Source organism: Hemiscyllium ocellatum, chromosome 32 (assembly GCF_020745735.1).
Source record: "Hemiscyllium ocellatum isolate sHemOce1 chromosome 32, sHemOce1.pat.X.cur, whole genome shotgun sequence".
NCBI classification, from domain to species: domain Eukaryota; kingdom Metazoa; phylum Chordata; class Chondrichthyes; order Orectolobiformes; family Hemiscylliidae; genus Hemiscyllium; species Hemiscyllium ocellatum.
This window is the reverse complement of record NC_083432.1, coordinates 48,919,485-48,946,241: the sequence shown is the minus strand read 5'-3', so window position 1 is coordinate 48,946,241 and position 26,757 is coordinate 48,919,485. Positions and strand designations below refer to the sequence as shown.

The following is a 26,757-nucleotide window of genomic DNA, read 5'->3' as shown; positions in this document are numbered from 1 at the left end:
GCCAAAATGTCTAAACCAGGTCAGTTTTCTTGTGCATTTTATTCCGATAATCTGTCCAATCTTGACATCATTTAGTGTTCAGGCAGACCCAGGAATGGTTTTTTTTTATAAAACTTTCTAGTTCTGAAGAATCATACCAGACTCAAAACGTTAACCGTTCCCTATCTCCAGAGATCCTGCCAGAGCTGCTCGGTTTCTCCAGCACTTTGTTTTTATCATCGATTTCTAGCACCCAGTATTTTGCTTTTTATTTATTAAAACCTGTTTCTAAACCATTTGGAACTTCCTAGAAGACGTGGTTGTATTAGACGTAAAATCCCTACAGTGTGTGTGTTGGGGAGTCGGGGAGAGCAGAACTGCGGGCAGTAGGCCATTCGGCCCATCAGCCTCCTTCACCACTCAGTTAGATCATGATTGAATACTTACTCTCTCTCACCTACAAACACACAAACCTACAAATTTCTGTTAGATCTCTACCCTCAAGGCCAGCAGTCTATGACTGGATAATAACTTGCATTTAGATAGCACTTTTAACATAATAACTTGCCTCGAGGCATATCACACGAGTGTTAAACAAAAGCTGACACAATCATAGTCGAGTTAGGTCATTTTTTAAAAAAATCAGCTTTAAAAAAGGGGTTTCTGAACATTTCCCGCCCCCCCCCCAAATATACTCTGCCACTCTGAATTCTCTTTGAAATCCTCTGGTTACGCTGTACACTCATCGGCTTCCACACTAAAGCCAGTTTATCTAGCATTCACTGGTGACCAAATACAATCCAGTGTCGTTTTTTTTGCACATGTAAGGCTTCTCCTAATTCCTTTTTACTGTGATTCACCCCCATCGTTCTCTTTTATATTGTCTCAAAAAGAAACGGGGAAATCTCACGCACTCGCAATACAGTACAATGTCTGGTTGAAACATTCAGTTACAACCTTCCCACCCCAGTGGGATGGAGTGTCCTCCTGTCCTTGAACCCCATCAACCTCCATCCATTTTCTTCCAGTGGTTTCCACATTCCAAGAACCCCGCGTGGAATATTCATCCCACGAAGATGAGTCTTTGTTCAAATAACTGACTCCAAGAACCAAACTGAAAACCCACAACCTCCTCTCTTCCAGGTAAACTGTTCAGAGCAAAAACGATGATGCTTCTGAAGTTGGAAAGGATTCCAAGACTTTAAAGTGTGTGGGGGAGTGAGCGAGGAGATTGCCGGTATTTCCCCCCTAGACAGGTATTAACCCTTTAAAAGGAAGGTCCGGCTTGACCCGGCCGTTGTTACTGACGGACGATTTATTTCATTCTGTGCAGGAGAAGCCTCTGGTTTCTACACGGTCCCGGGGCTATAGCCCTCCCCGGGAAAGGGGGCATCGGTCCCGGTGGGAGGTTCAGGACTGCGCTCCCTCGCCGTTGCCTGAATCGTTGTAGAAGCCGGGGCTTTCTGACAGACTGGTCCGTACTTTCTTTTTCTCCTTGAACCTGCCAGAGTTGGACACTCTCACGTGTCTGCCTTTGGTGCTTTTGTCCACGATTTTCTCCAGACGCGCTTCCAGCTCCGTGTCCTCCCCGTTCTCGGGGCCGCCGCCGCCCTCCTTACTGTCGGGGCTGCTCTTCTCTCCCGGGACCTCGTACACAACCTTCGCGCTGTTCTTCTTCTTGCGCAGGAAGGTAAGTTTCCACCAGCTCGGCGATGCAGACTCACCCATCCCTCTCACTGACTTGGTAAACACACACAGGGAGCTAGCAGCACTGCCTTAGCGCGGGCTACACGTTCCCACCTCAGAGTAACTCATCACCTCTCTACGGGAACATAAACAACCTGCCCCCAATCTTGGCCAGCTCCAATCTCCCGTCCCCCTTGTCAGTGACAGTGACTGTCTCACTCTGTGTCTCGGTCTAGGTCTGTGTGAGTGTCTGTATCCCTCCGGCAGGTAAATAGGAGCTCACCTGCCCAGGTATAAATCCACCTGAGCTCAACCTCCTTCTGTCACGTGGCCGAGAGATCGCTGTGGCTCATTGGCCAATGGGGAGTATTTTACATATTTGGGAAGGCGAGCCTCAGTCACTGAGTTACTGAAACTTCCTGAACTCCACCCTCTGTCCCTGACTGGGGGGGGGGGGGGGGGGGGGCAAATGTGGAACATAGGTAGGGTCAGGGGTGTGTATGGGGATATGGGGACGTGTGGGTATGGGGGGAGTGTGGATGGGAGTGAGGGGGGTTTGGCGGTGTGGGTGGGGAGTTATGGGGGTAATTGTGGGGAGGTGACTGGGGACATGGGGGGAGGATGTTGGTGGGATGTGAGGGGCTCAGGTGTGTGGCACAGCGTGTGGGTGCTGGGGTGTGCATGGCGGGTAGGTGGTGAAGTTTGTGCGGAACATTCTGAGGCCTTCTCTCTCCCAGCAAGCTGTGGCCAGGAAGCTCTTCTAACAATGGGCCGAAGGGCCTCTCTTTCTCTCTGCACATCCTGCATCCATGGAGGTGTTTCTCAAAGTACACTAATCATCATTTCAGACAAAAGGAGCGGCAAATTTGTGCACAGAAAGATCCCATAAGGTAACTTTGCGATCTGACCAGCTTTTAGCGTTTCCAAGGGGATCACTCTGAATTCCAATTAAGATCATAGAGGGAGGAGACTTTTTGGCCCATCAAATCTACAATAAATCTACACTAGTTCCACCTTCCTATCCTAGGCCTACAGTCATGAATATTGTGATATTTCAAGTGTTCATCCAAGTGCTTTCTAAAGGCTTGGAAATCCCACCTGAACTACCCTCCGTGGCAGTGCATTCCAGATCCCTACCGCCCTCTGGGTGAAAAGATTTTTCCTCAAATCCCCTCTAAACCTTTACTTTAAAATTGTCACACTTCATTATTGATAAACATTCCAAGATCCCTCTGAGTTTCCTAGTCTCCCGCCATTAATTGAGTACTCCCTTCATAAAATCTGTCAATCACCCAGGCAATCTTTGTGTGTCATTGACAAGCCTACTTATCACCTCCCACGTTCTCATATACATTGTTTAGATAGATCATAAACCATAAGAGATACTGTAACCCTTTTGTTCTCAATTCTGTGTCGTTTGATCATGATCCACCTGATGAAGGAGCAGCGCTCCGAAAGCTAGTGCTTCCAAATAAACCTGTTGGACTATAACCTGGTGTTGTGTGATTTTTAACAATAAGGGACCCAGCGCTGATCCTTGTAGCCCTCAGCCCCTGGCATCATGGAATGTACAGAAGCTGCCAACTTAACTCTCCGTCATTGATCTGTGGTGTTCCGCATCTCATTCAGTCTAATGAGATCAGTCTGCTTGATGAACGAAGACTGGCTTCCTGCTGAGGTGTTTCGGAAAGCCACTCGACTACATGACGTGCTTCTCAAGTGTCTGTGGGTTTCGGGTTGCCTCACTGTTTGGGATTGTTGTGGATTCAAAGTGACGTCCACAAGAAGCAAGGGTGATGCAAGAAAAGAATATTTCACCCAGCAGGTGGTTAGAGTATGGAATGCAATCCCGGAAATGTGATGGAGATAAGTTCAAATGAAGCATTCAAGACGGCATTGGATAATTATTTGGATAGAAATGGTATGCAAGGCTAATGGGGAGCGGGCGAGGGGAGTGGGGGGGGGGGGAGTAGGAAATTGGCAATGATCCTTAGTTGAAGAGAAGTGCAAACACGATGGGCCAGATGGCCCAATAAATTGCCCATAGTGTCCAGGAATCTGCAGGCTAGGTGGATTAGCCATGGGAAATGCAGGGTTACAGGAAGAGGATTGGGTCCAGGTGAGATGCTTTCCCGCGGGGGGCGGAGAGCGGGGTGGAGGAGGTGGTGAGTTGATGTGGACTCAGTGGGCCGAATGGCTTATTTCCATGCTGTGGGGGATTCTGCAACTGACTCCACGTACATTTTTGCCTGCTGTTTGTGCTCACCACGTTCCAAGGGCTGAGAGGATCCCATGGTGTAGTAGTTCTGTCCCAGGCCATGAAGGTGCAGGTTCAAGTCCTGCCTCAGGATGTCCATGAGAATTTGTCCTAACGCGTTCAAACAGGTTAATCAAACAAAAATCTGAGGCCAATCTCCGACCTGTCCTCACCTTCAGTGACAGCGTCCACTATGGCAGGGACGGTCATCGTTCAGTTAAATAGTCAACAAAACTTCAAAGAGGGAACACACTGAACTCTCAGTCAAAATGTTGTGTGTGTTTACATTTCCAACTGAGAGATTCAGACCCGTTCTCCTGGCTGACACTCCTTTACGTAGTTACGGAGTAAGTAGATGGTTTGTTATAATTCGTTCATGGGATGTGGGTGTCTCTGGTTTGGCGAAATGCCAGCCTCAAGGTGTCTGCTTGCACCAAGGTCCCACTTAGCCTCAAAAAACATCCCATTTTGAAGAGAAGGGAGTCCTGCACGGTATCTTGGCTAGCATTTCGCTGCTCCTTGGATGTTGCCTGAACTGCTGTGCTCTTCCAGCACCACTGATCCAGAATCTGGTTTCCAGCATCTGCAGTCATTGTTTGTAACCTAGCATTTATCCCTCAGCTGACGTCACCGATTGTCTGGCCATCATCCCAGCGTTATATCTGGGATCTTGCTGTGCGGTGGGAGATTGCTCCCTGGCTAAACCTCAAAGGTACAACAATAGCTATAACGTGATTTAGAACAAACTGAGATCGTGAAGGGCACTATATAAATGCAAAAGCTTTGTTCAGCCATGTCACAGGTGGCACACAGGTAAACAATGATGGAAAGGAAGGGTTTGGCTTTGTCACAGTCACATGGGGTGTGATTTGTGACTTTGGTAAGGGCCGCTTCGATGCGGTGGCAGCTGTGGAAAACAGTTTAGAGACATTCAAAAAGGAGTTGCAGAAAAGCTGGAAGTCAGCAATGTGTTCAATATCTCTGAAGAGGGAAGAGATTGAAGATAGGAAGGTAGCTTGATATCTACATACTATTGTTCAATTACTCAGAACCCAACAAACCCAGTCAGGTTTTGTAGTGAGTTTGAGTTACTCTGTATCACTGATTATAAGTGAGTGTTGTAGCTCTGACACTGGGAGTTGACACCCGGATCAGTGCAGCCATGTACTGACCTTCACAACAAGGTAACATTTCACCAGGTGACTCAGCAAGAAGGTGTTTTGCTAAACAAGTCCCCTGAGGCCAGTTAAACTAATATTGCCAGAGTTAGTCATGTTAATAAAAGCTGGATTCTCCACTGACAATTGTTGATTGCTGCACCTGGGAACTTGCTGTCTGAGAAAATAGACAGGAGGTAAAACAAGCCGTGGGTGCACCAAGAACAATCTTTACATTCACCATCTTGGGGCATCCTGTTACACCCATGTTGGCATTTGGAGTGTTTGATGGGGACCATGTACAGACAGCTTACTCTATATCTAACCCTCTGCTATCCCTGTCCTCGGAGTATTTGATGGAAAAATTGTTGAGTGAGTTTTACTTTCATTTTAAGAGTAGAGAAAGCTTTACTCTGTACCAAACACTGTCCTACACCTGTCCTGAGAGGGTTTGATAGGGTAGAGGAAGCTTTGTTCTGTAGCATACCCGGGCTGTCCCTGTTCTGGGAGTGGTTGATGGGGGACAGTGTAGAGGGAGCTTCACTCTGTATCTAACTCCGTGCTGTCCCTGTCCTGGGAATGTTTGATAGGGGACAGTGTAGGGAGAGCTTTACTCTGTATCCAACCCAGTGCTGACCCTGTGCTGGGAGTGTTTGATGGGGACAATGTAAAGGGAGCTTTCCTTTATAGCCAAACAACAGCAATATGGTTGTCTCTTAACTTCAATAACAGTTAGGGATAGGCAACAAGTGTAGCAACACCCTTTGTTCCATGAAAATATATTTTAAAAAGAATGCACTTGTCCTGGGAATGAAAGAAAGAAGCAAAAATAAATTATCAAATTTCCAAAATATTTATATCGCTGACCTTGAAATAAACATGTCTGTGAATTAACCCAGACTAGAAACAATGAGGAGCAGATCGCACGTAATTTAAGATTGATCTTCATACATTTTATTACAAATGAAACATTTAAATTCTGATTCTGATGTTGCCAGGGTGATACTTGTATCTTCTGTCTCTGCAGTGTTTGTTTGTGTCAGTCGCCTGGTTACCTGCTTTTGTCACCCAGTGATCATCACCAGCAGAGTGTCTGATAGCCAGTGTAACCTGATACTGTGCACTGAGCCCTCTGCTGGTCCCACCCCGAAACCGAACCAACTCTCCTCTCTCACCGTACGTCTGTGGGAACTTTCCCACCCCACCTCCCGGAATGCTGGGCGAGGATGTTTCCCAAACACTCGGGGTTGCCACTGACACTTTGATGTCGTTCCCCCCCCCCCCCCCATGTGGCCCCAGGGTGAGTCGCAGTGATGAACAGAATGCTGTGTTTTCCACTTGCATTTATACCTGTCACTGACTGTCAGCGATTGTGCAAAACCAGTTTCACACCCAGTATCAGTCTCAGACCTCTGTTATTCTCGTGTTCTGCTGACAAAAATAGAAAATGAAAATAAAACAGAAGATACTGACAGCGTGTGATAGGTTGAGATTTCTGATGTATTATCCTTTGTTCTCCTTCATTTACTTAAGACCATTAAACCTCCAAATTGATGACTTTAAAGATTTAGGGCCCGCTGGTGTTCAACACACAACATCCGCCCCCTTGCTGATTTCGAACCCTCCTAACACCGAAGACTTGGTCTGGTTGATTGTGCCTCAAGGGCACAGGACTTCCTCAATAATTGGATGTGTTTATTTTTACCCTGGACTGACTCCAGCAGCTAGAGATGAAATATGGCCAATGGGACAGGTTAGACTACTCTCAATGCACAATGCCAAAAGAAACTGGTAAATAATAACTTCCATAAAGTGAAACTCTGCTCTGAAAAAGACACTAGCTGCCTGCTTCCTCTAGAATGGTTGGCTTCAACAGAGCAACCATTGAAACTAAGAGATGCCACTGGCTCAGTGGATAGCACTGCTGCTTCACAGGTTTGATTCCTGCCTCGGGTGACTGTTCGTGTGGAGTTTGCGCACTCTCCCCGTGTCTGAGTGGGTTTACTCCGGGTGCTCTGGTTTCCTCCCACGGTCCAAAGATGTGCAGGTCAGGTGAATTGGCAATGCGAAATTGCCCATAGTGTTCAGGGATGCACAGGTTAGATGCATTAGTCAGGGGTAAATGTAGAGTAATAGGGTAAGGGAATGGTTCTAGGTGGGTTACTCTTCGGAGGGTCTGTGTGGATTTGTTAGACCAAAGGGCCAGTTTCCACACTGTATGGATTCTAATTCTAAAAAAATATTACACTCCACAACTATCAGCTGGAAACAGAACGGCATAGTAACACAAAGTGTGTTTCACACCCCCTGGGAGGGTTCATAGATTGAAAATTGCTTAGTATCCTTGTCTGAATGATCTTTTTGAAGTTTGCTTTTCCAAATTAAAGAATGTAAAGCAATATCTTCACACATGCTTCTGGCGGAGCAGAATAATTAGAGTCATGGAGATATACAGCATGGAAACAGACCCTTCGGTCCAACCCGTCCATGCCGACCAGATATCCCAACCCAATCTAGTCCCACCTGCCAGCACCCAGCCCATATCCCTCTAAATCCTTCCTATTCATATACACATCCAAATGCCTCTTAAATGTTGCAATTGTACCAACGTCCACCACTTCCTCTGGCAGCTCATCCCATGCACACACCACCCTCTGTGTGAAAAAGTTGCCCCTTAGGTCTCTTTTATATCTTTCCCCTCTCACCCTAAACCTATGCCCCTCTAGTTCTGGACTCCCCAACCCCAGGGAAAAGACTTTGCCTATTTATCCTATCCATGCCCCTCATAATTTTGTAAACCTCTATAAGGTCATCCCTCAGCCTCCGATGCTCCAGGGAAAACAGCCCCAGCCTGTTCAGCCTCTCCCTGTAGCTCAGATCCTCCAACCCTGGCAACATCCTTGTTAATTGGTAAGGAGAAAGTGAGTACTGCAGATGCTGAAGATCAGAGTTGAATCTGTGGTGCTGGAAAAGCACAGCAGGTCAGGCAACATGCGAGGAGCAGGAGAATCAACGTTTTGGGCATAAGCCCTTCATGAGGAATGAGGCTTATGAGGCCAGGGGGACGGAGAGATAAATGAGAGGGGGGTGAGACTGGGGTGAAGGTAGCTGAGAGTGCTATAGGTAGATGAAGATGGGGGTGAAAGTGATAGGTCGGAGGGGAGGGTGGAGCACATAGGTAGGAAGGAAGATGGACAGGTAGGATCGTTCAAGAGGGCGGTGGTGAGTTGAAAGGTTGGGACCGGGATAAGGTGTGGGGAGGGGAAATGGCGAAACTGGTGAAATCCACATTGATCCCGTATGGTTGGAAGGTCCCAAGACAGAAGATGAAGTGCTCTTCCTTCAAATGACAGGTGGTTAGGGTTTGGCGATGGAGGAGGTCCAGGATCCGCATGTCCTTGGCAAAGTGGGAGGGGGAGTTAAAGTATTCAGCCATGGGGCGGTGGGGTTGGTTAGTGGGGGTGTCCCGGAGATGTTCTCTGAAACCTTCCGCAAGTTGGCATCCTGTCTCCCCAATATATAGGAGACCACATTGGGTGCAATGGATACAGTAGATGATGTGTGGAAGTGCAGGTAAATCTCAGCCAGATGTGGAAGGATCCTTTGGGGCTTGGATGGAAGTGACGGGGGAGGTGTGAGCACAGGTTTTACAATTCCTGCAGTGGTGGAGAAGGTGCTAGGAGGATAGGGTGGGTTGGTGGGGGGGTGTGGACCAGAAAAGGGAGTCGTCGGGGAAATGATCTCTCCAAAATGTAGATAGGGGTGGAAAGGAAAATATATCTCTGGTGGTGGGATCTGTTTATAGGTGGCGGAAATGGCAGAGGATGAAAGGTGAGGACCAGGGAGGTTGTTGTAATTGGTAACAAAAACAAAGACTTGAATTATATAGCACCATTTTAAAAAACTCAGTCCATTCCCCAATCATATTACAATCAATTAAGTGCTTTATTTGAAATGAAGTCATTGTTGTAATGTAGGCAATCTGACAATCAGTTCATGCACAGCAAGATCCCATAAACAGCAATGTGATAATGTCATAAAAATCAACTTTTAGTTTTGTTAACTGAGGTACAATACTTTGGGAAGAGCTCGTCTGCTCTTCTTCAATGTGGAGGTGCCAGCACTGGACTGGAGTAGACAAAGTTAAAATTACACAACACCAGGTTATAGTCCAGCAGATTTATTTGGAAGCACTAGCTTTCAGAGTGCGCTTCCTTCATCAGGTAGCTGTGGAGCAGAATTATAAGACACAGAATTTATAGCAAAAGATAACAGTGTCATGCAACAGTGTCATCAAACCTAGATAATGATCAAACCTAGATTGCTTTTAAGTCTTTCATCTTTTAGAATGAGTTCCAGGTTTCAGTTCAATACAATGCCCTGAGGGGGCAGATATTACCCTGTTTTCAAATGTAATGCTCGTACTGAGTTCTGGATTCATAATTAATGCAGCTTCTTCTCAGTGGGACTTTGATTGCAGTAAGAGTCCAGTCAGTTTGTGGGAAAAACAAACAGCAGAGCACTGGGCTTCTCTAAAAGCAAGGTCCATCTGAATCATATGCTCAGGTGTTTGGAGTGTGTATGTGCAATATCAGGTCTAAACATAGAGTCAGAGTTTCAATTGGCAGTGAGTCACTTTCTGTACACAGGGAATCTGATAAGGTCGGCTGTGCCTTGCCAAATGATCTCACACAGAGGCAAGCCCCGGTCGGAGATTAATCAGCTCTCCAAATAACAATTCAGAACTATTTGATTTACATGTTATCAAAGTTACAAACTTGAGGTTATCAACCTCAAGCCTCAGTAAAGTGAATAAATCACGCTCAAATAAAAGCAATTAACTGAGGCTGGTGAAAATCTGAAATAAAACAGAAACATTAACTCTGTTTCTCTCTTCACAGATGCTGCCAGATGTTTCTCCATCAATTTCTGTTTTCATTTGATTAAATAATGTCCTAGTTACACAGATGCCTTTTTACTGTTCCTTAATCCCCACACCCAACAAAGATCACAGTGATGCAGATTTCATTAATTTATTCAGCATCGATGTCCTGTATGGGGTTAGAGTTCCTCATTTGTACAACTTTCATATGGAAAGTTGTGCAAATACGGTGGCTCAGTGGTTAGCACTGCTGCCTCACAGCGCCAGGGACCCGGGTTCAATTCCTGCCTCGGACAATTGTCTGTGTGGAGTTTGCACATTCTCCCTGTGTCTGCATGGGTTTCCACCGGGTGCTCCGGTTTCCTCCCACAGTCCGAAGATGTGCAGGTCATGTGAATTGGTCATATTAAATGGCCTGTAGCGTTAGGTGAAGGGGTAAATGTAGGGGAATGGGTGGGTTGCTCTTCGGAGGGTCAGTGTGAACTTAAGTGTGGAGTTAAGTAGCTCAGAAAAGTAAATAATAGGTAAACAGCAGCAAAAACAAAAGCACAGGTGCAGGTGAATGTTAAGAGTTTGTGAGTCCATTCAGTATTGTAATAACACTAGGGTAGAAGCTGTTTTGAAACCGGCTGGTGCGTGTGCTCAGGCTTCTGCACCTTCTCCCCGATGATAGAGGTTGGAGAAAAACATTGCCAGGGTGGGATGGATCTTTGAGGATGCTGGCGGCCTTTCCTTGACAGCGGGCCTGGTAGATGGCTTCTATAGATGGGAGGTTGGCCTTTGTGATATGGCTAAGTTCACCACTCTCTGTAACTGTCTCCAATCTTGAATAGTACAGTTGCCATACCAGGTAGTGATACATCCAAACAGAATGCTCTCGATGGCACACCTATAAAAGTTGGCAAGGGTATTTCCTGTCATGCTAAATTTTCTCAGCTGCCTGAGGAAGAAGAGACGTTGCTGGGCCTTTGTAACCAGTGCATCCACATGAAGAGTCCAAGAAAGCTTGTTGTGGATGACCACTCCCAGAAGCTTGACACTCTCCACTCATTCCACCTCTGTGCTGTTAATTGTAGGGGGGCATGAGTAACATCCCACTGAAAGTCAGTAATGAGTTCCTTGGTTTTTCCGGCATTGAGAGCTAGGTTGTTCTCAGTGCATCATTTTTCAGGTCTTCCACCTGTCGTCTGTAGTCTGTTTCGTCACCCACTTGATGATTTCAGTTAAAATGGTTATATTATACATAATGTAACAATAATGTAACAAATGGAACTACAACTATATTTGTGCCCCTGTGATTCTGAACTCAGCCTTCAGAGATTTCGTTTTTCCCCACATTCTTCCCTCCAACAGGCTTTTGAAAATCAAATTTGACATAGAATCTTGGAGATGTACAGCATGGAAACAGCCCTTCGGTCCAACCTGTCCACGCCGACCAGATATCCCAACACAATCTAGTCCCACCTGCCCGCATCCAGCCCATATCCCTCCAAACCCTTCCTATTCACATACCCATCCAAATGCCTCTTAAACATTGCAATTCTACCAGCCTCCACCACATCCTCTGGCAGCTTATTCCATACACGTACCACCCTCTGTGTGAAAAAGTTGCCTGTTAGGTCTCTTTTATATCTTTCCCCTCTCACCTTAAACCTATGTCCTCTAATTCTGGACTCCCTGACCCTAGGGAAAAGACTTTTGTCTATTTATCCTATCCATGCCCCTCATAATTTTGTAAACCTTTATAAGTCATTTGAGCCTTGATTTATCTTATCTCTACTCCCACTGGGTGTGGTTTGCTGTCAATGTGTGATCACTGTAGAGTTGTTAAGTCCCTGTAGTTGCCATCAATCTCCAGAAATAGGGTATTGATCTTTACAATACCACAATCTGCATATCCCAGATGTAAAAAAAAGACCTTAAGAATATCCAGTTTGTCCATTTTTAAATATGTTGATTCATTAGTTATAGAAACATTAGTAATGGCGTGGAAATATTGTTTGGGGAACACTCAAAGGCTGTACAATAGTGTAAAGAAAATGGTGTTTGCCTTCTGATTCGGATATCTCGCTAATAAACAAATTGTGAGACTATTGGCAGGAGGCATGAGAGTGAGACAGATGGTCCTGAAAGGTCATGGAGCAATATCTCCAGGAGTATGTCCTTCTAGCATTGGAGTTACAGGTGTAAGGGAGAATGAGAAAGACTGTACAAACACAGGTGAGAGGAGAAAGATTTCAAAGGGATCTAAGGGACAACTGTTCCAGCGTATTTATGGAATGAACTGCCAGAGGAAGTGGTGGACGTAGGTAGAATTATAACACCTAAAACTCATCTGGATGGGTGTATGAATAGGAAGGGTTTAGAGGGATATGGGCCAAATGCTGGCAAATGGGACTAGATTAATTTAAGATATTTAGTTGGCATAGACAAGTTGCTCTAAAGGGTCTGTTTCCATGTTGTACAACTCTACGACTCTATCCACTCCCTCCAGCACTGATGCTCAAAAGCAGCAGTGTGTACCAAGAAGCACTGCAGGAACTCACCAAGATCTCTTTGACAGCATCTTCCAAATCTACAATCACTACAATCTGGAAGGACAAGGGCAGTATATATGTGGAATAGCACCACCTGCAAGTTCCCCTTCAAGCCACTCACTCCCTCAACTGATAAACTTATTGCTGTTCATACACTATTGCGGAGTCAGAATCAAGGAATTCGCTTCCTCATTGCACAGTGAGTGTACTTGCACGACAAGGACTGCTGTCATTTAAAGATATGGACCGCCACTCCCTTTTAAAAGGCAATTAAAGACAAGTAATAAACACTGGTCCTGTTAATGATGCTCACATCCCACTAACCAATCAAAAGTGTGTTGCCCTACCTTTGTATGTTGTTGCTTAAGACTGCGCCCTGCATTTATTGCATTGAACATTGTAATAGGTGAAAATGTTCCTGTTGCCAACACCAACATCCCATCACCATGACACAAAATTCACAAAACAAGAGGCCAGGGGATTTGATGTGCTCAGTTGAAAGATATTCTAGGGAGCGGGGTTGGGAGTGGTGTGTGCAAAGTCTGAAGATCAAATACCATCTAGGGTACAGAGAAATAAAGATTTTCTGGCCATTCTCACAATGTTTAACAAACAGCAGCTCAATCATTAACTACACTGACAGTTGGTGCACTTTCAATTTCAGCTGCCCTGTGATGTGGAAAAACTTTACACAACAATTGATTCCACTTTAGTTATAAACCTCTATGCAAAGCTGTCAGCAAGATCACTGTGACAGTAAAAGACTTTTGTCAAATTAGATAGAAAGAAGTTTTACAGCTGGTGGAACTCTGTTGTTTGATCATCCCACTCATCTTTTTCTCCTCCAACCTCATTCCATGACCAGCTTCTATCCCTGTCAGACTAAAACTAATCCTCCTGTGAAACTGCCGCTCCTAAGCTCCAAATACAGATTGGATGTGGTGATATTGTAGCTGTGTTACTGTCTTGTACTCCAGAGGTTTGGTTTAATGTGGTGATATTTTAGATTAGATTAGATTAGACTTACAGTGTGGAAACAGGCCCTTCGGCCCAACAAGTCCACACCGACCCGCCGAAGCGCAACCCACCCATACCCCTACATTTACCCCTTACCTAACACTACGGGCAATTTAGCATGGCCAATTCACCTGACCCGCACATCTTTGTGACTGTGGGAGGAAACCGGAGCACCCGGAGGAAACCCACGCAGACACGGGGAGAACGTGCAAACTCCACACAGTCAGTCGCCTGAGGCGGGAATTGAACCCAGGTCCCTGGCGCTGTGAGGCAGCAGTGCTAACCACTGTATTGTAGCTGTGTTACTGTCTTGTACTCCAGAGGTTTGGTTTAATAATTGAGAACATGTTTGAGAATTTGAATTCAATTGAAAATGAAAATTAGAAAATGCATCTAGTGATCACAAAGCTGTCAGATTCTTGCAATACCCAAAAAGGCTCACTTTATAGAAGGAAACTTACTGCCCCTATCCAGTCAGGGTCTATAGGTAACTCCAGGCCCATGCCAATGTGGCTGACATTTAACAGCTTTCCGGAATAACTCAGGAAAATGCTCTGTAACATTCAATTGCCAAAATGGTCTCGGGCAACTAGGGATCAGCCTTATTGCCAACCTTGCTGACATTCCGAGAATGATATTCAGCAGAAATTCTTTTCTGCTCTCTGGCATAGAATCATAAAGCACTGAAGAGACCCTTTGGCCCCCTGAGTCTATACTGCCATTTTTATTATGTTGGAATTAATGATTCTTGAATTATCTCCTTCAATTCCAAGACCACAAAACTGATTATTCTGTAATTAATGGGTTCTTCTGTCTCACCCCAGAATCGTGATTCAGTGTGTGGGTGAACACTCAGGTCAGAGTTCATCGCCACAGGCATGCTGGTTTCCAGGAAAGCTCCATCGTTGTGCCTGCAAGGGCTGCTCAATCTGAACAAACCCTATAATTGTGACAGGTAAAAACAAGGACTGCAGATGCTGGAAACCAGAGTCTAGATTAGAGTGGTGCTGGAAAAGCACAGCAGGTCAGGCAGCATCCGAGGCGCAGGAAAATCGATGTTTCAGGCAAAAGCCTTTCATCAGGAATAGAGGCAGGGTGCCTGCAGAGTGGAGAGACAAATGAGAGGGGATGGGGGGATGTGGGTGGGGAGAAAGTAGCATAGAGTACAATAGGTGATTGGGGGTGGGAATGGAGGTGATAGGTCAGAGTGGAAGGTGGAGTGGATAGGTGGGAAGGAAGATAGACAGGTAGGACAGGTCATGAGGGCGGTGCTGAGCTGGAAGGTTGGAGCTGGGGTGAGGTGGGGGAAGGGGAAATGAGGAAACTGGTGAAATCCACATTGATGTCATGGGTTGAAGTGTTCCGAGGCAGAAGATGAGGCATTCGGGTGGCGAGGGAGCGGCGGTGGAGGAGGTCAGGACCTGCATGTCCTCAGCAGAGTTAGAGGGGGAGTTGAAATGTTGTGCCACTGGGCGGTGGGGTTGATTGATGCAGGTGACCTGGAGATGTTCCCTAAAGCATTCTGCTAGGAGGTGTCCAGGCTCCCCAATGTAGAGGAGACCGCATCGGGAGCAACGGATACAATAAATGATATTGGCGGATGTGCAGGTAAAACCTGATGGATGTGGAAGGCTCCTTTGGGGCCTAGGATGGAGGTGAGGGAGGAGGTGTGAGGTTGTCCCATGGAATGGATTGCATGTTGTCATCTGAATATTAGATCTGTTAAATAAGTAAACTGATCAAGCCATTTCAGCATCACAGCATTTGGTGCTTTTTGTTCTGTTCAGGTATAAAGATGAATGATGAGTTGCAATCAAATAATTCAGAAATGAGAATATACCATATGAGTATGCTTTGGGTTTTGAAGTTACAACTCATAAGAACATAAGAAGTAGGAACAGGAGTAGGTCATTCCATCCCTCAAGCCTGTCTCCCCATTCAACAATGTTGAAAAGTGAGACTTATACTCGAAATGTCGACTCTCCTGCTCCTCGGATACTGCTTGACCTGCTGTGCTTTCCCAGCGCCACACTTTTCAACTCTGATCTCCAGCCTCTGAAGTCGTCAGTTTTTCCTCCCCATTCAACAAGATTATGGATAATCTGCTCCAGGCTCTTTTCTGTCAGTTCCTCATAGCCCTCAACTTCCTGATATTTCAAAAATGTATTTACCTCCGCATTAAATACTCAGTGATATAGCCTCCACAGCTCTCTGGGGTAGAGAATTCCTGAAGTTCATTATCCCCTGATAGACAAAATTCCTTTGTATCTCAGTTTTAAATGAGTATCCCTTATTCTGTAACTATGTCCCCTTGTTCACAATTCCATCACTAGTGGAAATATCTCTCAACATCTCCCCCGTCAAGCTCCCTCAGAAAATTGCATGTTTCAGTAAGGTTACCCCTCATCCTTGTAAACTCTAATGAATAAAAGGCTAATCTCTTTAGTCATTCTCGATAAGTCAAACCTGATTTCCCTTCTCAATTCTGTTTGATTAGGTTAAGCTTTTCTAAATTCTCTGCTATTTCTTTCATAATAATGCACTCTAGCAATTTCCCAGAGACTGATGTGAAACTAACTGGCCAATTGTTTGTTGCTTTCTGCCTCCCTTCTCAGCCAGAGGGTGATAAAGCTGTGGAACACATTGCTGCTGTGGGCTGTGGAGCCAAGTCATTGAGTGTCTTTAAGATAGAAATGGATAGATTCTTGATGAGTAAGGGGATCAAGGGTTACAGGGAGAAGGCAGGAGAACAAGTTTGAGAAATATATCAGCCATGATCGAACAACGGAGCTGACCAATGGGCCGATTGGTCTAATTCTGTTGCTTTCTCTTATGGTCTTTTTCTGAACAATAAATCAATAATTTTATTGTTTGTTAAAGAAACCTGGTTGGTGGATCTTTTTATTATAAACTAGATAAAATATCTAATTGGCCAAATTGGTAACTGAGTAAAACATTTACATTGACACTGTGCACCTTCCCAGGCTCAGAGTCAGGGTCTGGTAAAGCACAGGATTCTCAGCAGACTGCCAGGCTTCCTGTCATTGAATTTCTAGGATGGTGGTTCTCAGGTGAACTTTAACTGGAACAAGTTGGAGTAGTCCCTCTTTTTGCTGGAATCTCCTGCTTTTCAAGAGATTGCTGTTAGTCTCTCAGCTGCTTGGATTGCTTGTAGTTGTTTATTTTAAGGAATTCCACTTACAAATAGTTTCTACCTGGAATTGATCATGGTTACAGGGATTGGGTAGGGGGAGCCTAGGTAGGGTGCTCTTTGTAGGGTCAGCGTGGATTCGATGGGACAAATGGCCATAGGGTTTCTATGATTCTCTGATCTTAAAAGATGAGAACAGTGTAGTTCCCTCATCATATGATTTTAACAAGGTCACATTCATTTTCCAGAAAAAAGCTGGTGTTTGTGTTGATTCCAACATCCTGTGTTTTCATTTAACACCATGTGTGATTGAGACAGTCAGTGTCTGTGCTTTTAAATGCTCCGTTTAATTTAATGATGCCATTCTGGATTAGATTCAAGAAAGGGCATTGATTCCCATCAGAGCTGAAAATGTGTTGCTGGAAAAGCGCAGCAGGTCAGGCAGCATCCAAGGAACAGGAAATTCGACGTTTTGGGCATAAGCCCTTCTTCAGGAATGAAGCGCTTTCCTGAAGAAGGGCTTATGCTCGAAACATCTAATCTCCTGCTCCTTGGATGCTGCCTGACCTGCTGCGCTTTTCCAGCAACACATTTTCAGCTCTGATCTCCAGCATCTGCAGTCCTCACTTTCTCCTCATTGATTCCCATCAGTCTGGAGTGGTCTATTTGTTTGCTTTTTGCATCTTGGGCAGCAATCTTTCCCAGTCTTTTTTGAAAATGGATTAAATAGACTCAGGCATGATATCGCAGAATCATTTCAAATAAATTCTAAAGACAATAAAACTTGTGACAACTCTGAGCACTCCTCAATGAGAGCTAGAATCTATTCAATAATTCACTTGTTTATTTAATATTTCTTGGGGGTTAAGCATATGTTTAGGTGAAATTTGCACACAGCAGGTTAATAATTATTACAAAACTGGAAAGGGGATTTCCATAATAAACTGACTCATGAACCATATAAATCCAGAGTGCAAGGATGGTTTACAGAAAGGATCCAAGACTGCAGAAGTCAATAAAATTATAACATTGATGGGTTTTGTTTGAGGAAATCAGGAGAAACTGTTTCTATTGGAAGAAGAATCAGCAACCAGAGGGAGATGGATTTCGATTGATGGGTAAAAAATGAGAGAATTTTGTTTACACAATGAGTTGTCATGATCTGGTATGTTCTGACTGAAAGGGAATTGAGTAAATATCTACAAAGGAGTTCTCCTTTGCACTCTCTCCAGGGCTTTAACATCCTTCCTTAAATAAGGTGCCCAGAACTGAACATAATACTCCCAATGTGGTTTGACCAATAACAAAACAGAAGCTGCTGAGAAAGCTCACCAGCTGTGGCAGCATCTGTGAAGAGAAATCAGAGTTAACCTTTCGGGTCCAGTGACCCTTCCTCAGAACTAGGATCACCAGACCTAAAACGTTAACTCTGATTTCTCTGCATAGACGCTGTCAGGCCAGCTGAACTTTTCCAGCAACGTCTGTTTTTGTTTCTGATTTATAGCATCCACAGTTGTTTCAGTGGTCTGACCAACAATTTGTGGAGGTGTAGCATCACTTCCTTGCTTTTATATTCTATGGAGAAAGGACATAGAGAATCGTTGCCTTGTCTTTTTATACTTTGCCTCCTCAGCCAGAGATACAAGGCTCATTACTTGCACCTTGTTGTTTAATGCAGACACAAAGCTAAGAAATTTGTCATGGCTGTCAGCAGGTCTCAGTCAAGTCAAGAGAGCTAGCTTTTGGTCAGTGTTTCTTGGTTTGTATAGTAAATCCAAGGACAGTCTCCGATACTTGGGGCTTCAAGGTCAGTCAGCCACTTGGAGCAGTCAGAGTCAGGATGCTGTCCACGTAACAGATGAGGAGTTGAATGTTGGGCAGGCCAGCATCCTATCCTGCCTCTCTGCTCCATTGTGAGCTGTCTTCTTCTGGAATGAGAGAGAAGCAGGTATAAAGGGAGGTGAAAGTGGTTGCCACAGCGATTACAGTTGGTGCAGGGAGGAGGTGTCCTGAGTGAGTGGCTAGGCAGCACAGAGGGGAATGCAGGGTTAGGTGTGATGTAGGTAACAGCAAGGAAAGATGTTGCAGACAATAATTAGAGGGCTTCAGCCTGAGCCTTGGGAAGTGAGGACAATACTGAAGATAGAGTAAGTGCAAGTTATCAGGGAGAAGATGGTGGCACCTACCCTGGCAGATTGAAGAAGGTCATTGACCTTCGTCCTACAGTACTGGGCATTCCTCCAGGTGGCTGAGACTACACTGACTCAGGGGGTAACCTCAGACCAGGCTGGGCAGGGTCTGGGGTTGTGGTCTTGTCTGATGGCCCTTGCGGAGGAGCAAGTCCTCCCTCTGTACTGCCCCGTCCAGCAGTTCCCCCAGGTCTTTGCTCATCAAGCTGAGCACCACTTTCCCTTCTCTGCTATAGCTGGGGCAAATATCAGAAACTGTGCAGGGTAGCTTGGGATAGACAGGGCTGCTCTGGATGCACAATGGGCTTTGAAAGATGACACAGTGGCAGGGCATGCTGGGGTGCTCACTGAGTGGTGAGTTGTTCTGGGAATGATGTGCAGTAAGTTGGGGCCGGATTCAGACATGAGAGATACCGGAGGGACAGGGCGTCTTTGGCAAAGCCTGAATTGTGTCATGTTTTGCTGGAGAGACTTTCACTGTGAGAACTGGAGTGTTTTCACACTGTATCTTATCAAACTGACCCTATGGCAAAATATTTGTTTAGTATCTCCCCCATCTCCTGCTGTTCCACACTAGTCAACGACATTGATCTTTAAGGGGCCTTATTCTGTCTTTAGTTAATCTTTTGTTTTTAATATACTTGTGGAATCTCTTTGGATTCTCCTTAACCCTATTTGCCAAAGCTATCTCATTTCCCCTTTTTGCTCTTTTTGATTTCCCTCTGAAGTATACTCCTACTGCTCTTACACTTGTCTAGGGATTCACTCAACCCCAGCTGTCTATTATTAACAAATGCCTCCAGAGCCTCAATTTTTCTAGTCATCCAGCATTACCTACACCTACCAGTCTTGCCCTTTGTATGAACAGGAACATACTGCCTCTGGACTCACATTATCTCATTTTTGAAGGTGACCCACTTTCCAACTGTCCCTTTACCTGTGAATATCCGCCCCCAGTCAACTTTTGAAAATTCTTGCCTCATACTATCAAAATTGGCCTAACAAAATTGACTCCACTGATTACAAAATAGTGATACAGCAATTTTAAAATAATGTGGGATCAGTTAGTTCAGTTGGCGAGAGGGTGAGTATGTTTCTCAGAGTAATTACAGCACAATGGCTCAGTGGTTAGCACTGCTGCCTCACACGCGGGTTCAATTCTCCCCTCAGGTGACTGTATGTGTGGAGTTTGCACATTCTCCCTGTGTCTGTGTGGGTTTCCTACTTGAGCTATAGGGAGAGGCTGAATAGGCTGGGGCTGTTTTCCCTGGAGCATTGGAGGTTGAGGGGTGACATAATAGAGGTTCATAAAATCATGAGGGGCATGGATAGGATAAATAAACAAAATCTTTTCCCTGTGGGGGAGTCCAGAACTAGAGGGCATAGGTTTAGGGTGAGAGGGGAAAGATATAAAAGAGATTTAAGGGGCAACTTTTTCATACAGAGGGTGGTACGTGTAAGGAATGAGCTTCCAGAGGAGGCTGGTATAAATGCAACATTTAAAAGGCATCTGAATAGGTATATGAATAGGAAGGAGTTGGAGGGATATGGGCCAGGTGCTGGCAAATGGGACTAGATTGGGTTGGGATACATGGTCAGCATGGACGGGTTGGACCGAAGGGTCTGCTTCCGTCCTGTACATCTCTAAGATGTATGACTCTATGATTCTATGACTCTATGTGCAGGTTAGGTGGATTGACTACACTAGATTACCCACAGTGTCCAGGGATATGTAGGTTAGGCCATGGTGTAGGATAGGGTAGGAGAGTTGGTGTGGACGTGATGGGCCAAATGGCTTGCTTCCAAACTGTCAGGATTCGATGATTCTAATTTCCAACAGCGGAGCTTCAATCCCTGTACTGGACTTTTAAAAATATGCAAATGTAATATTGGCCATTATTTTAAAGAGAATGCAGTAGAAAAGTCGGAAACTCTTGCTAAAACTAAGCAGGGTGCGAGTTAGATCACACCTAGAACACTGTGAACAGTGTTAATTCTCTTACCGAAGAATTGGTACACTGGTATTGGAGCCCATCCAGAGAAGGTTTCCTTGTCTAATCCCTGGTATGGAAAGATTTTCTTATGAGGAGGGATTGAGTAGGTTGGGACTGTAATGTTTGGTATTTGGAAGAATGAAAGGTGATCTTATTGAATCATAAAAGATTCTTAAGTGGCTTCACAAAGTAGATACTGAAAAGTTGTGTCTCCTTGTAGGAGTCTCGGATCAGACAGCACCATCTCAAAGTAAGGGGCCGTACATTTCAAACACAGATGGAAAGGAATTTCTTCTCTCAGTAGGAGAGTGAGGCTGTGGAATTCCTTACCAGATGGCGGTTGAGGCTGGGTCATTAAGTATATTCTTAATGAGACTGAAGGGATTTTAATCAGTAAGGAACTCAAGGGTTATGGGCAAAGACAGGATAGTGACAGGAAGGATTATCAGACCAGCTGTGATATAATGAAGTGGTGTTGAAGATTTAATGGATTAAATGGCCTACTTCCGTTCTACATCTTAATGTCGTACGTGATTGTGGGTCCTCATCAGGATAACACACGACAAGGGGGCATAAGGAAAAGGGCAGCAGGAGTGGAACTAATTAGTTACCTCTTTCAAAAAGCTGACATGGGAAGGATGGCTGAATGGCCTCCTTATAGACTCCAAGGACCAGAGAATCACAGAACTGTTACGAGCCAGTAAGGGGGCTACTTAGCCATTTGTACCTGCACCAGAGATTCCACCAAGTAGGGGAGTACAATGTCAAAGGTTAACAGATGATTTTATCTAACTTTTCTATAAAAGAAGGGAACAGGCAGGATAGACAGAGAGGAAAACCTCTTTGATTGGTTGGGGAGTCTGGAGGGCAGAGTCTAAATTACAACCAGACTTTTCAGCAGCAAAAGGAGACCTTCATTTGGAAAGTGCTAGACAATTGGGTTTCCTTCTGTAAACTGTAAACAATAGCAGATAAATTCTAAATATCAAATTCAGGACAGATTGGTTTTTGTTCAGAGGGACATGTGGATTAGACACCCTCTTTGCAAATAGTTTAATCAGCTGAAAGGATTGAATGGCCTCCTCCTGTTTGTGCTGTAGGATTGTAGGATTCTGACATTGGAGTTGAGGGAGTTCCCTTGACATTAGTGTTTCTGTTCCTCTTTGTATCGAGGTCACAGCAGTGGGTGGGGCTGTGACTTCTCCCATACAAAGTACAAACTACAACCGTTGAAAATGTGTTGCTGGTTAAAGCACAGCAGGTCAGGCAGCATCCAAGGAACAGGAAATTCGACGTTTTGGGCATAAGCCCTTCATCAGGCTTGTGCCCGAAACGTCGAATTTCCTGTTCCTTGGATGCTGCCTGACCTGCTGTGCTTTAACCAGCAACACATTTTCAACTGTGATCTCCAGCATCTACAGACCTCATTTTTTACCTTTACAAACTACAGCCACAGAGCATCTGAATATCCACAATAATTTGCCACAATAATTTTCTCCTATTCCTTCCTCAAGGAGGAGTTAATCATTAAAATACCGGAGCCTGAGAGCAGAGGGTTCATAACATGACAGAGAATGAAAAACTGGAGTGAAAGTTGGGGGCGGTTATGGGTCGAGATAACGATGAGAAAGGAGTGAGTATCAGGTTAGCACACACCGGTGTCATTGTAAAGCAAAGCCAGACTGATGTCTGCTGAGTGAGCTAGATTCAGTAGCAAACACCACCACTGCCCCCCACCCCCCCCCAACTGCTCTTCACCTCCCCCCCCACAACCAAATCAATGGCAAACACCTTCAATACTTAAATAAAACTAAGAGCTGTGAATTATGGACATCTGAAACAAATAAAAGCAGAAAGTGCTGGAGAAACTTGGCAGCATCTGTGGAGAGACAGAGTTAACATTTAGCTCGTTCTCTCTCTCCATAGGTGCTGCCAGATCTGCTGAGTTTCTTCAGCCATTTCTGCTTTTGGCTCAAATACTTCATCCAGTGGCAGGGATGCTGACAGTGAACTGATCCCCGCTGGATGTTGCTGTGACCCCTGTGGGCATGATTTTGGAGAAGAGTGGGGAACTTGCTCCTGATGTTTTGGCTAACCTTTTTCTTCAATATCACAAAGCAGACGTAAGGGAGCTTGCTGTCTGCAAACTGGCATTTTCTACATTATAAAGGTGCCCACAGAGTGCTCTGAGGCTCGGTGGTTGTGAAAAACACTATGTAATTTTTTTCCCCTTAAATATCAAATCTAGGAATGATAGGTTTTATTATTCATAGGGACTTGACATAAAGGCAGGTGTAGAAGTTAGGTTATGTCTTCACAAATAGAGTTTGTTTCTTTCCTTGTTCTTGATTCTCCCTGTGCAATGCCATGGGGAGGTTACTGAGGACAATGCACAGTGGTAGCTTCCTGGGAAACAGCTGGGAGGGGAGTTAGGGTGGTGAGCACAATTTGAAGGGATTGGTGAGTGAGGGAAGGGAGCAATCAGGAGGGAGGGTGAGTATCTGATGAAAGGAGGCAATCGAGAAGGGGCTGAGCTGAGGTCAGTGAGGTCACAGAGGGTAGGAGAATGCACTTTCTGGGAGTGTGGCAGGGACTCTCACAACATTTAAGGATGAGCACAGAAAATGCCAGGGCACAGTAGGCTATAGACCAAATACAGGTAAATGTAGTTTGGTGTTTGTTGGTCAGCATACACATGGTGGGCTGAAGGGCCTGTTTCTATGCTATGAGTCAAGAGTGTGACACTGGAAAAGCACAGCAGGTCAGGAAGAATCCCAGAAACAGGAGAATCGACGTTTCTGGCAAAAGCCCTTCAGCAGGAATGAGGCTGGGAGTCTCAGGGGTGGAGAAATAAATGGGAGGGGGTTGGGGCTGGAGGGAAGGTAACTGAGAGTACAATAGGTAGATGGATGTGGGGGTAAAGGTGATAAGTCGGAGGTGGGGGTGGAGTGGATAGGTGGGAAGATTAGATTAGATTCCCTACTGTGTGAAACAGGCCCTTTGGCCCAACCAATCTATACCGAACCTCCAAAGAGTAACCCACCCAGACCCACTTCCCTCTGACTAATGCAACTAATGCAATTTACCATGGCCAATTCACCTGACCTTTACATCTTTGGACTGTGGGAGGAAACCAAAGCACTCGGAGGAAACCCACCCAGACACGGGGAGAATGTGCAAACTTCACACAGACAGGCAACCGAGGCTAGAATCGAACCTGGGACCCTGGTGCTTTAGGCAGCAGTGCTAACCATTGAGCCACCATGCCACCCAAAGGAAGATGGACAGGTAGGGCAGGTCATGAGGGCAGTGCTGAACTGGAAGGTTGGAACTGGGATAAGGTTGGGGGAGGGGAAATGAGGAAACTGGTGAAATCCACATTGATGCCATGGGGTTGGAGGGTCCCAAGGCGGAAGATGAGACATTCTTCCTCCAGGCATTGGGTGGTTGGGGAGTGGAGATGGAGGAGGCCCAGGACCCGCATGTCCTTTGCGGAGTGGGAAGGGGAGTTGCTTCTGATGAGGTCTCCACAACATTGGGGAGACAAGATGCTTACTAGCAGAGCGCTTCAGAGAACATCACACCAACCAACTTCACCACCCCATGGCCAAACACGTCAACTCCTTCTCCCACTTCACCAAGGACATGCAGGTCCTGGGCTTCCTCTATCACCACTCCCAACCACCCAATGCCTGAAGGAAGAACACTTCATCTTCTGCCTTGGGACCCTCCAACCCCATGGCATCAATGTGGATTTCATTAGTTTCCTCATTTCCCTTCCCCCTCACCGTATCCCAGTTCCAACCTTCCAATTCAGCATCGCCCTGATGACCTGTTACACCAGTCCATCTTCCTTCCTACCAATCCACTCCACCCTCCTCTCCAACCTACCACCATGACTCCCACCTCCATCTACCTATCGCACTCTAAACTACCTTTCCCCCAGCCCCCCCCCTCCCATTTATCTCACCACCCCCGAGGCTCCCAGCCTCATGCCTGATGAAGGGCTTTTGCCTGAAACATCAATTCCCATGCTCCTCGGATGCTGCCTGACCTGCTGTGCTTTTCCAGCACCACACTCTCGATTCTAATCTCCAGCATCTGCAGTCCTCACTTTCACCTCTCTGCTGTAAGAGTCCATGAAGTCCACATTCAGGGAAGCCTTCAGTTTGGAGCTTCCCTTTGAGATCATTGGGATATTCAGTGACAGGGAGATCTGATCTCAGTAAGGCAGGGACATGTTGCATTTTGTGTAGGGAACGGAACTAAAACTGCAGGTGTCTCAGACCCTGTTTGGATACAGAGACCGAATGCTGATGTCAGGCAGTAACGTCTGGGCTGTTATACTCCAGTATTGACCAGTCAAGGGCAGGAGATTCACCAGAAGGTGTCTCCATTGAGAATATTTCCAAACCTCTCGGCATATTGGGCTCTTCTACACCTGGCATGAATGAGTGCACGATAAAAGATTCCAGAATCCTGCACTACAACCTAGTTAAAAATTAAACATAGTGGCTGCTTAGGATGGATGAGGTGGGGGTGTCAAAAATGTGAAGAATTTAGGAATGGTGAAGTTTGAAACCAGCCGTTTAACCCCACCCTGGGCTGAGGCTGATTGAGAATTTGTTGACAATGGGAGCTGCTATCATCAGTTCGATTTATTATAAGGCACTCACATCTGATGCCAAGTGTGAATTATACAGGCTCTGGCTGCGAGCTCAGCTGGAATATTTTGTCCTCGCAATACTGGCTATTGATTCTCAAAGCTGAGGTTAATAAAATGGATTCTATTCAAAACCCCAGCACTGGTTAATCAGGTCTTTGTTGGCTAAATAAACTTTGTATTCAGAGGCCTTCAATTTCCCAAAGCACACACAGGGGAATGACAATAGGAACTTGGTCTGAAATAACCAAGCAATACTGTACCAGGCGTTCCATACAATAAAAATAATGTGCATTTATATTGCACCTTTTGTATAACAAATAGGGACCATTTGATGCAGTTGGCTAGTGTGTGATGCAGAATAGTGCTAACAGCATGAGTTCAATTCCTGTTCTAGCTGAGGTGGGTTTGCCACCTACCTCCGCCCACTGTCCCTGAGGAAGACAGAACAAAGTGAAGAATAGTTACAAACCACCACTGACAAAACTGCCGTAAAACAGCCCCATCAGCAGACAATGAGTGAAGGACTGGGCTCTGGGCAGGGCACAAATAGAATGGAACATATTAAACCATTCCAGGGTGTTTCTCAGGTGTGTTACCAAACAAAATGTGACACACAAATACAACACCAAGATATTATGAAAGAGATTATGTTTTATGGAGTGTATTAAAACTAGAGGAGAGGTTTCGGGCCCAGGTATCTGAGTAGTCAACGACGGATTGGTTAGAACTGGGGGATGTTGAAAATACCAGAGTTAGAGAACTGCAGACATCTCAGAGGCTGTGGAGGGGGGTGGGGGGAGGTTACAGAAATGGGAAAGCAGAGACAATGGAACAAAGGTGGAAATGAGAAAATTGAAATGCTACTTTGTAGGTCAGTAAACACAAGGATAATGCAAGTTAAGACACGGTAGTACAGTGCTGGATTACCTCAGAGGGTACAATGCAAGAGATTGACTGGTATTGCATTAAAATACTCAAGTCTAAAGGTAATAAAATCTGTCCTTAAATAAGACAACCTGTTCAGTTCAATGCAGCCCAATTCTAACTCTTTTTAAACAGATGCCATTTACACTACACTGGTGCCAGCACTACTGTCTCATATACCTACAGAAAAACTCCTGGAAATCAAAAGTTTTGGCATATAAATGGTGCATTGCCATATTCCTCAAACATAAACGGGCGGCACGGTGGCACAATGGTTAGCACTGCTGCCTCACAGCGCCAGAGACCTGGGTTCAATTC

At 45.3% G+C, this 26,757-nt stretch overlaps 1 protein-coding gene across 1 annotated transcript; it reads right to left on the bottom strand.

The window, feature by feature from the left end:
• Positions 1–419: 419 nt before the first annotated feature.
• Positions 420–1,934, bottom strand: LOC132830828 (proline-rich protein 15-like protein). The gene has a single exon (XM_060848703.1). It carries the CDS (start codon positions 1,705–1,707, stop codon positions 1,390–1,392), a length of 318 nt encoding a protein of 105 aa, XP_060704686.1. The 5' UTR covers positions 1,708–1,934; the 3' UTR covers positions 420–1,389.
• Positions 1,935–26,757: the final 24,823 nt, after the last annotated feature.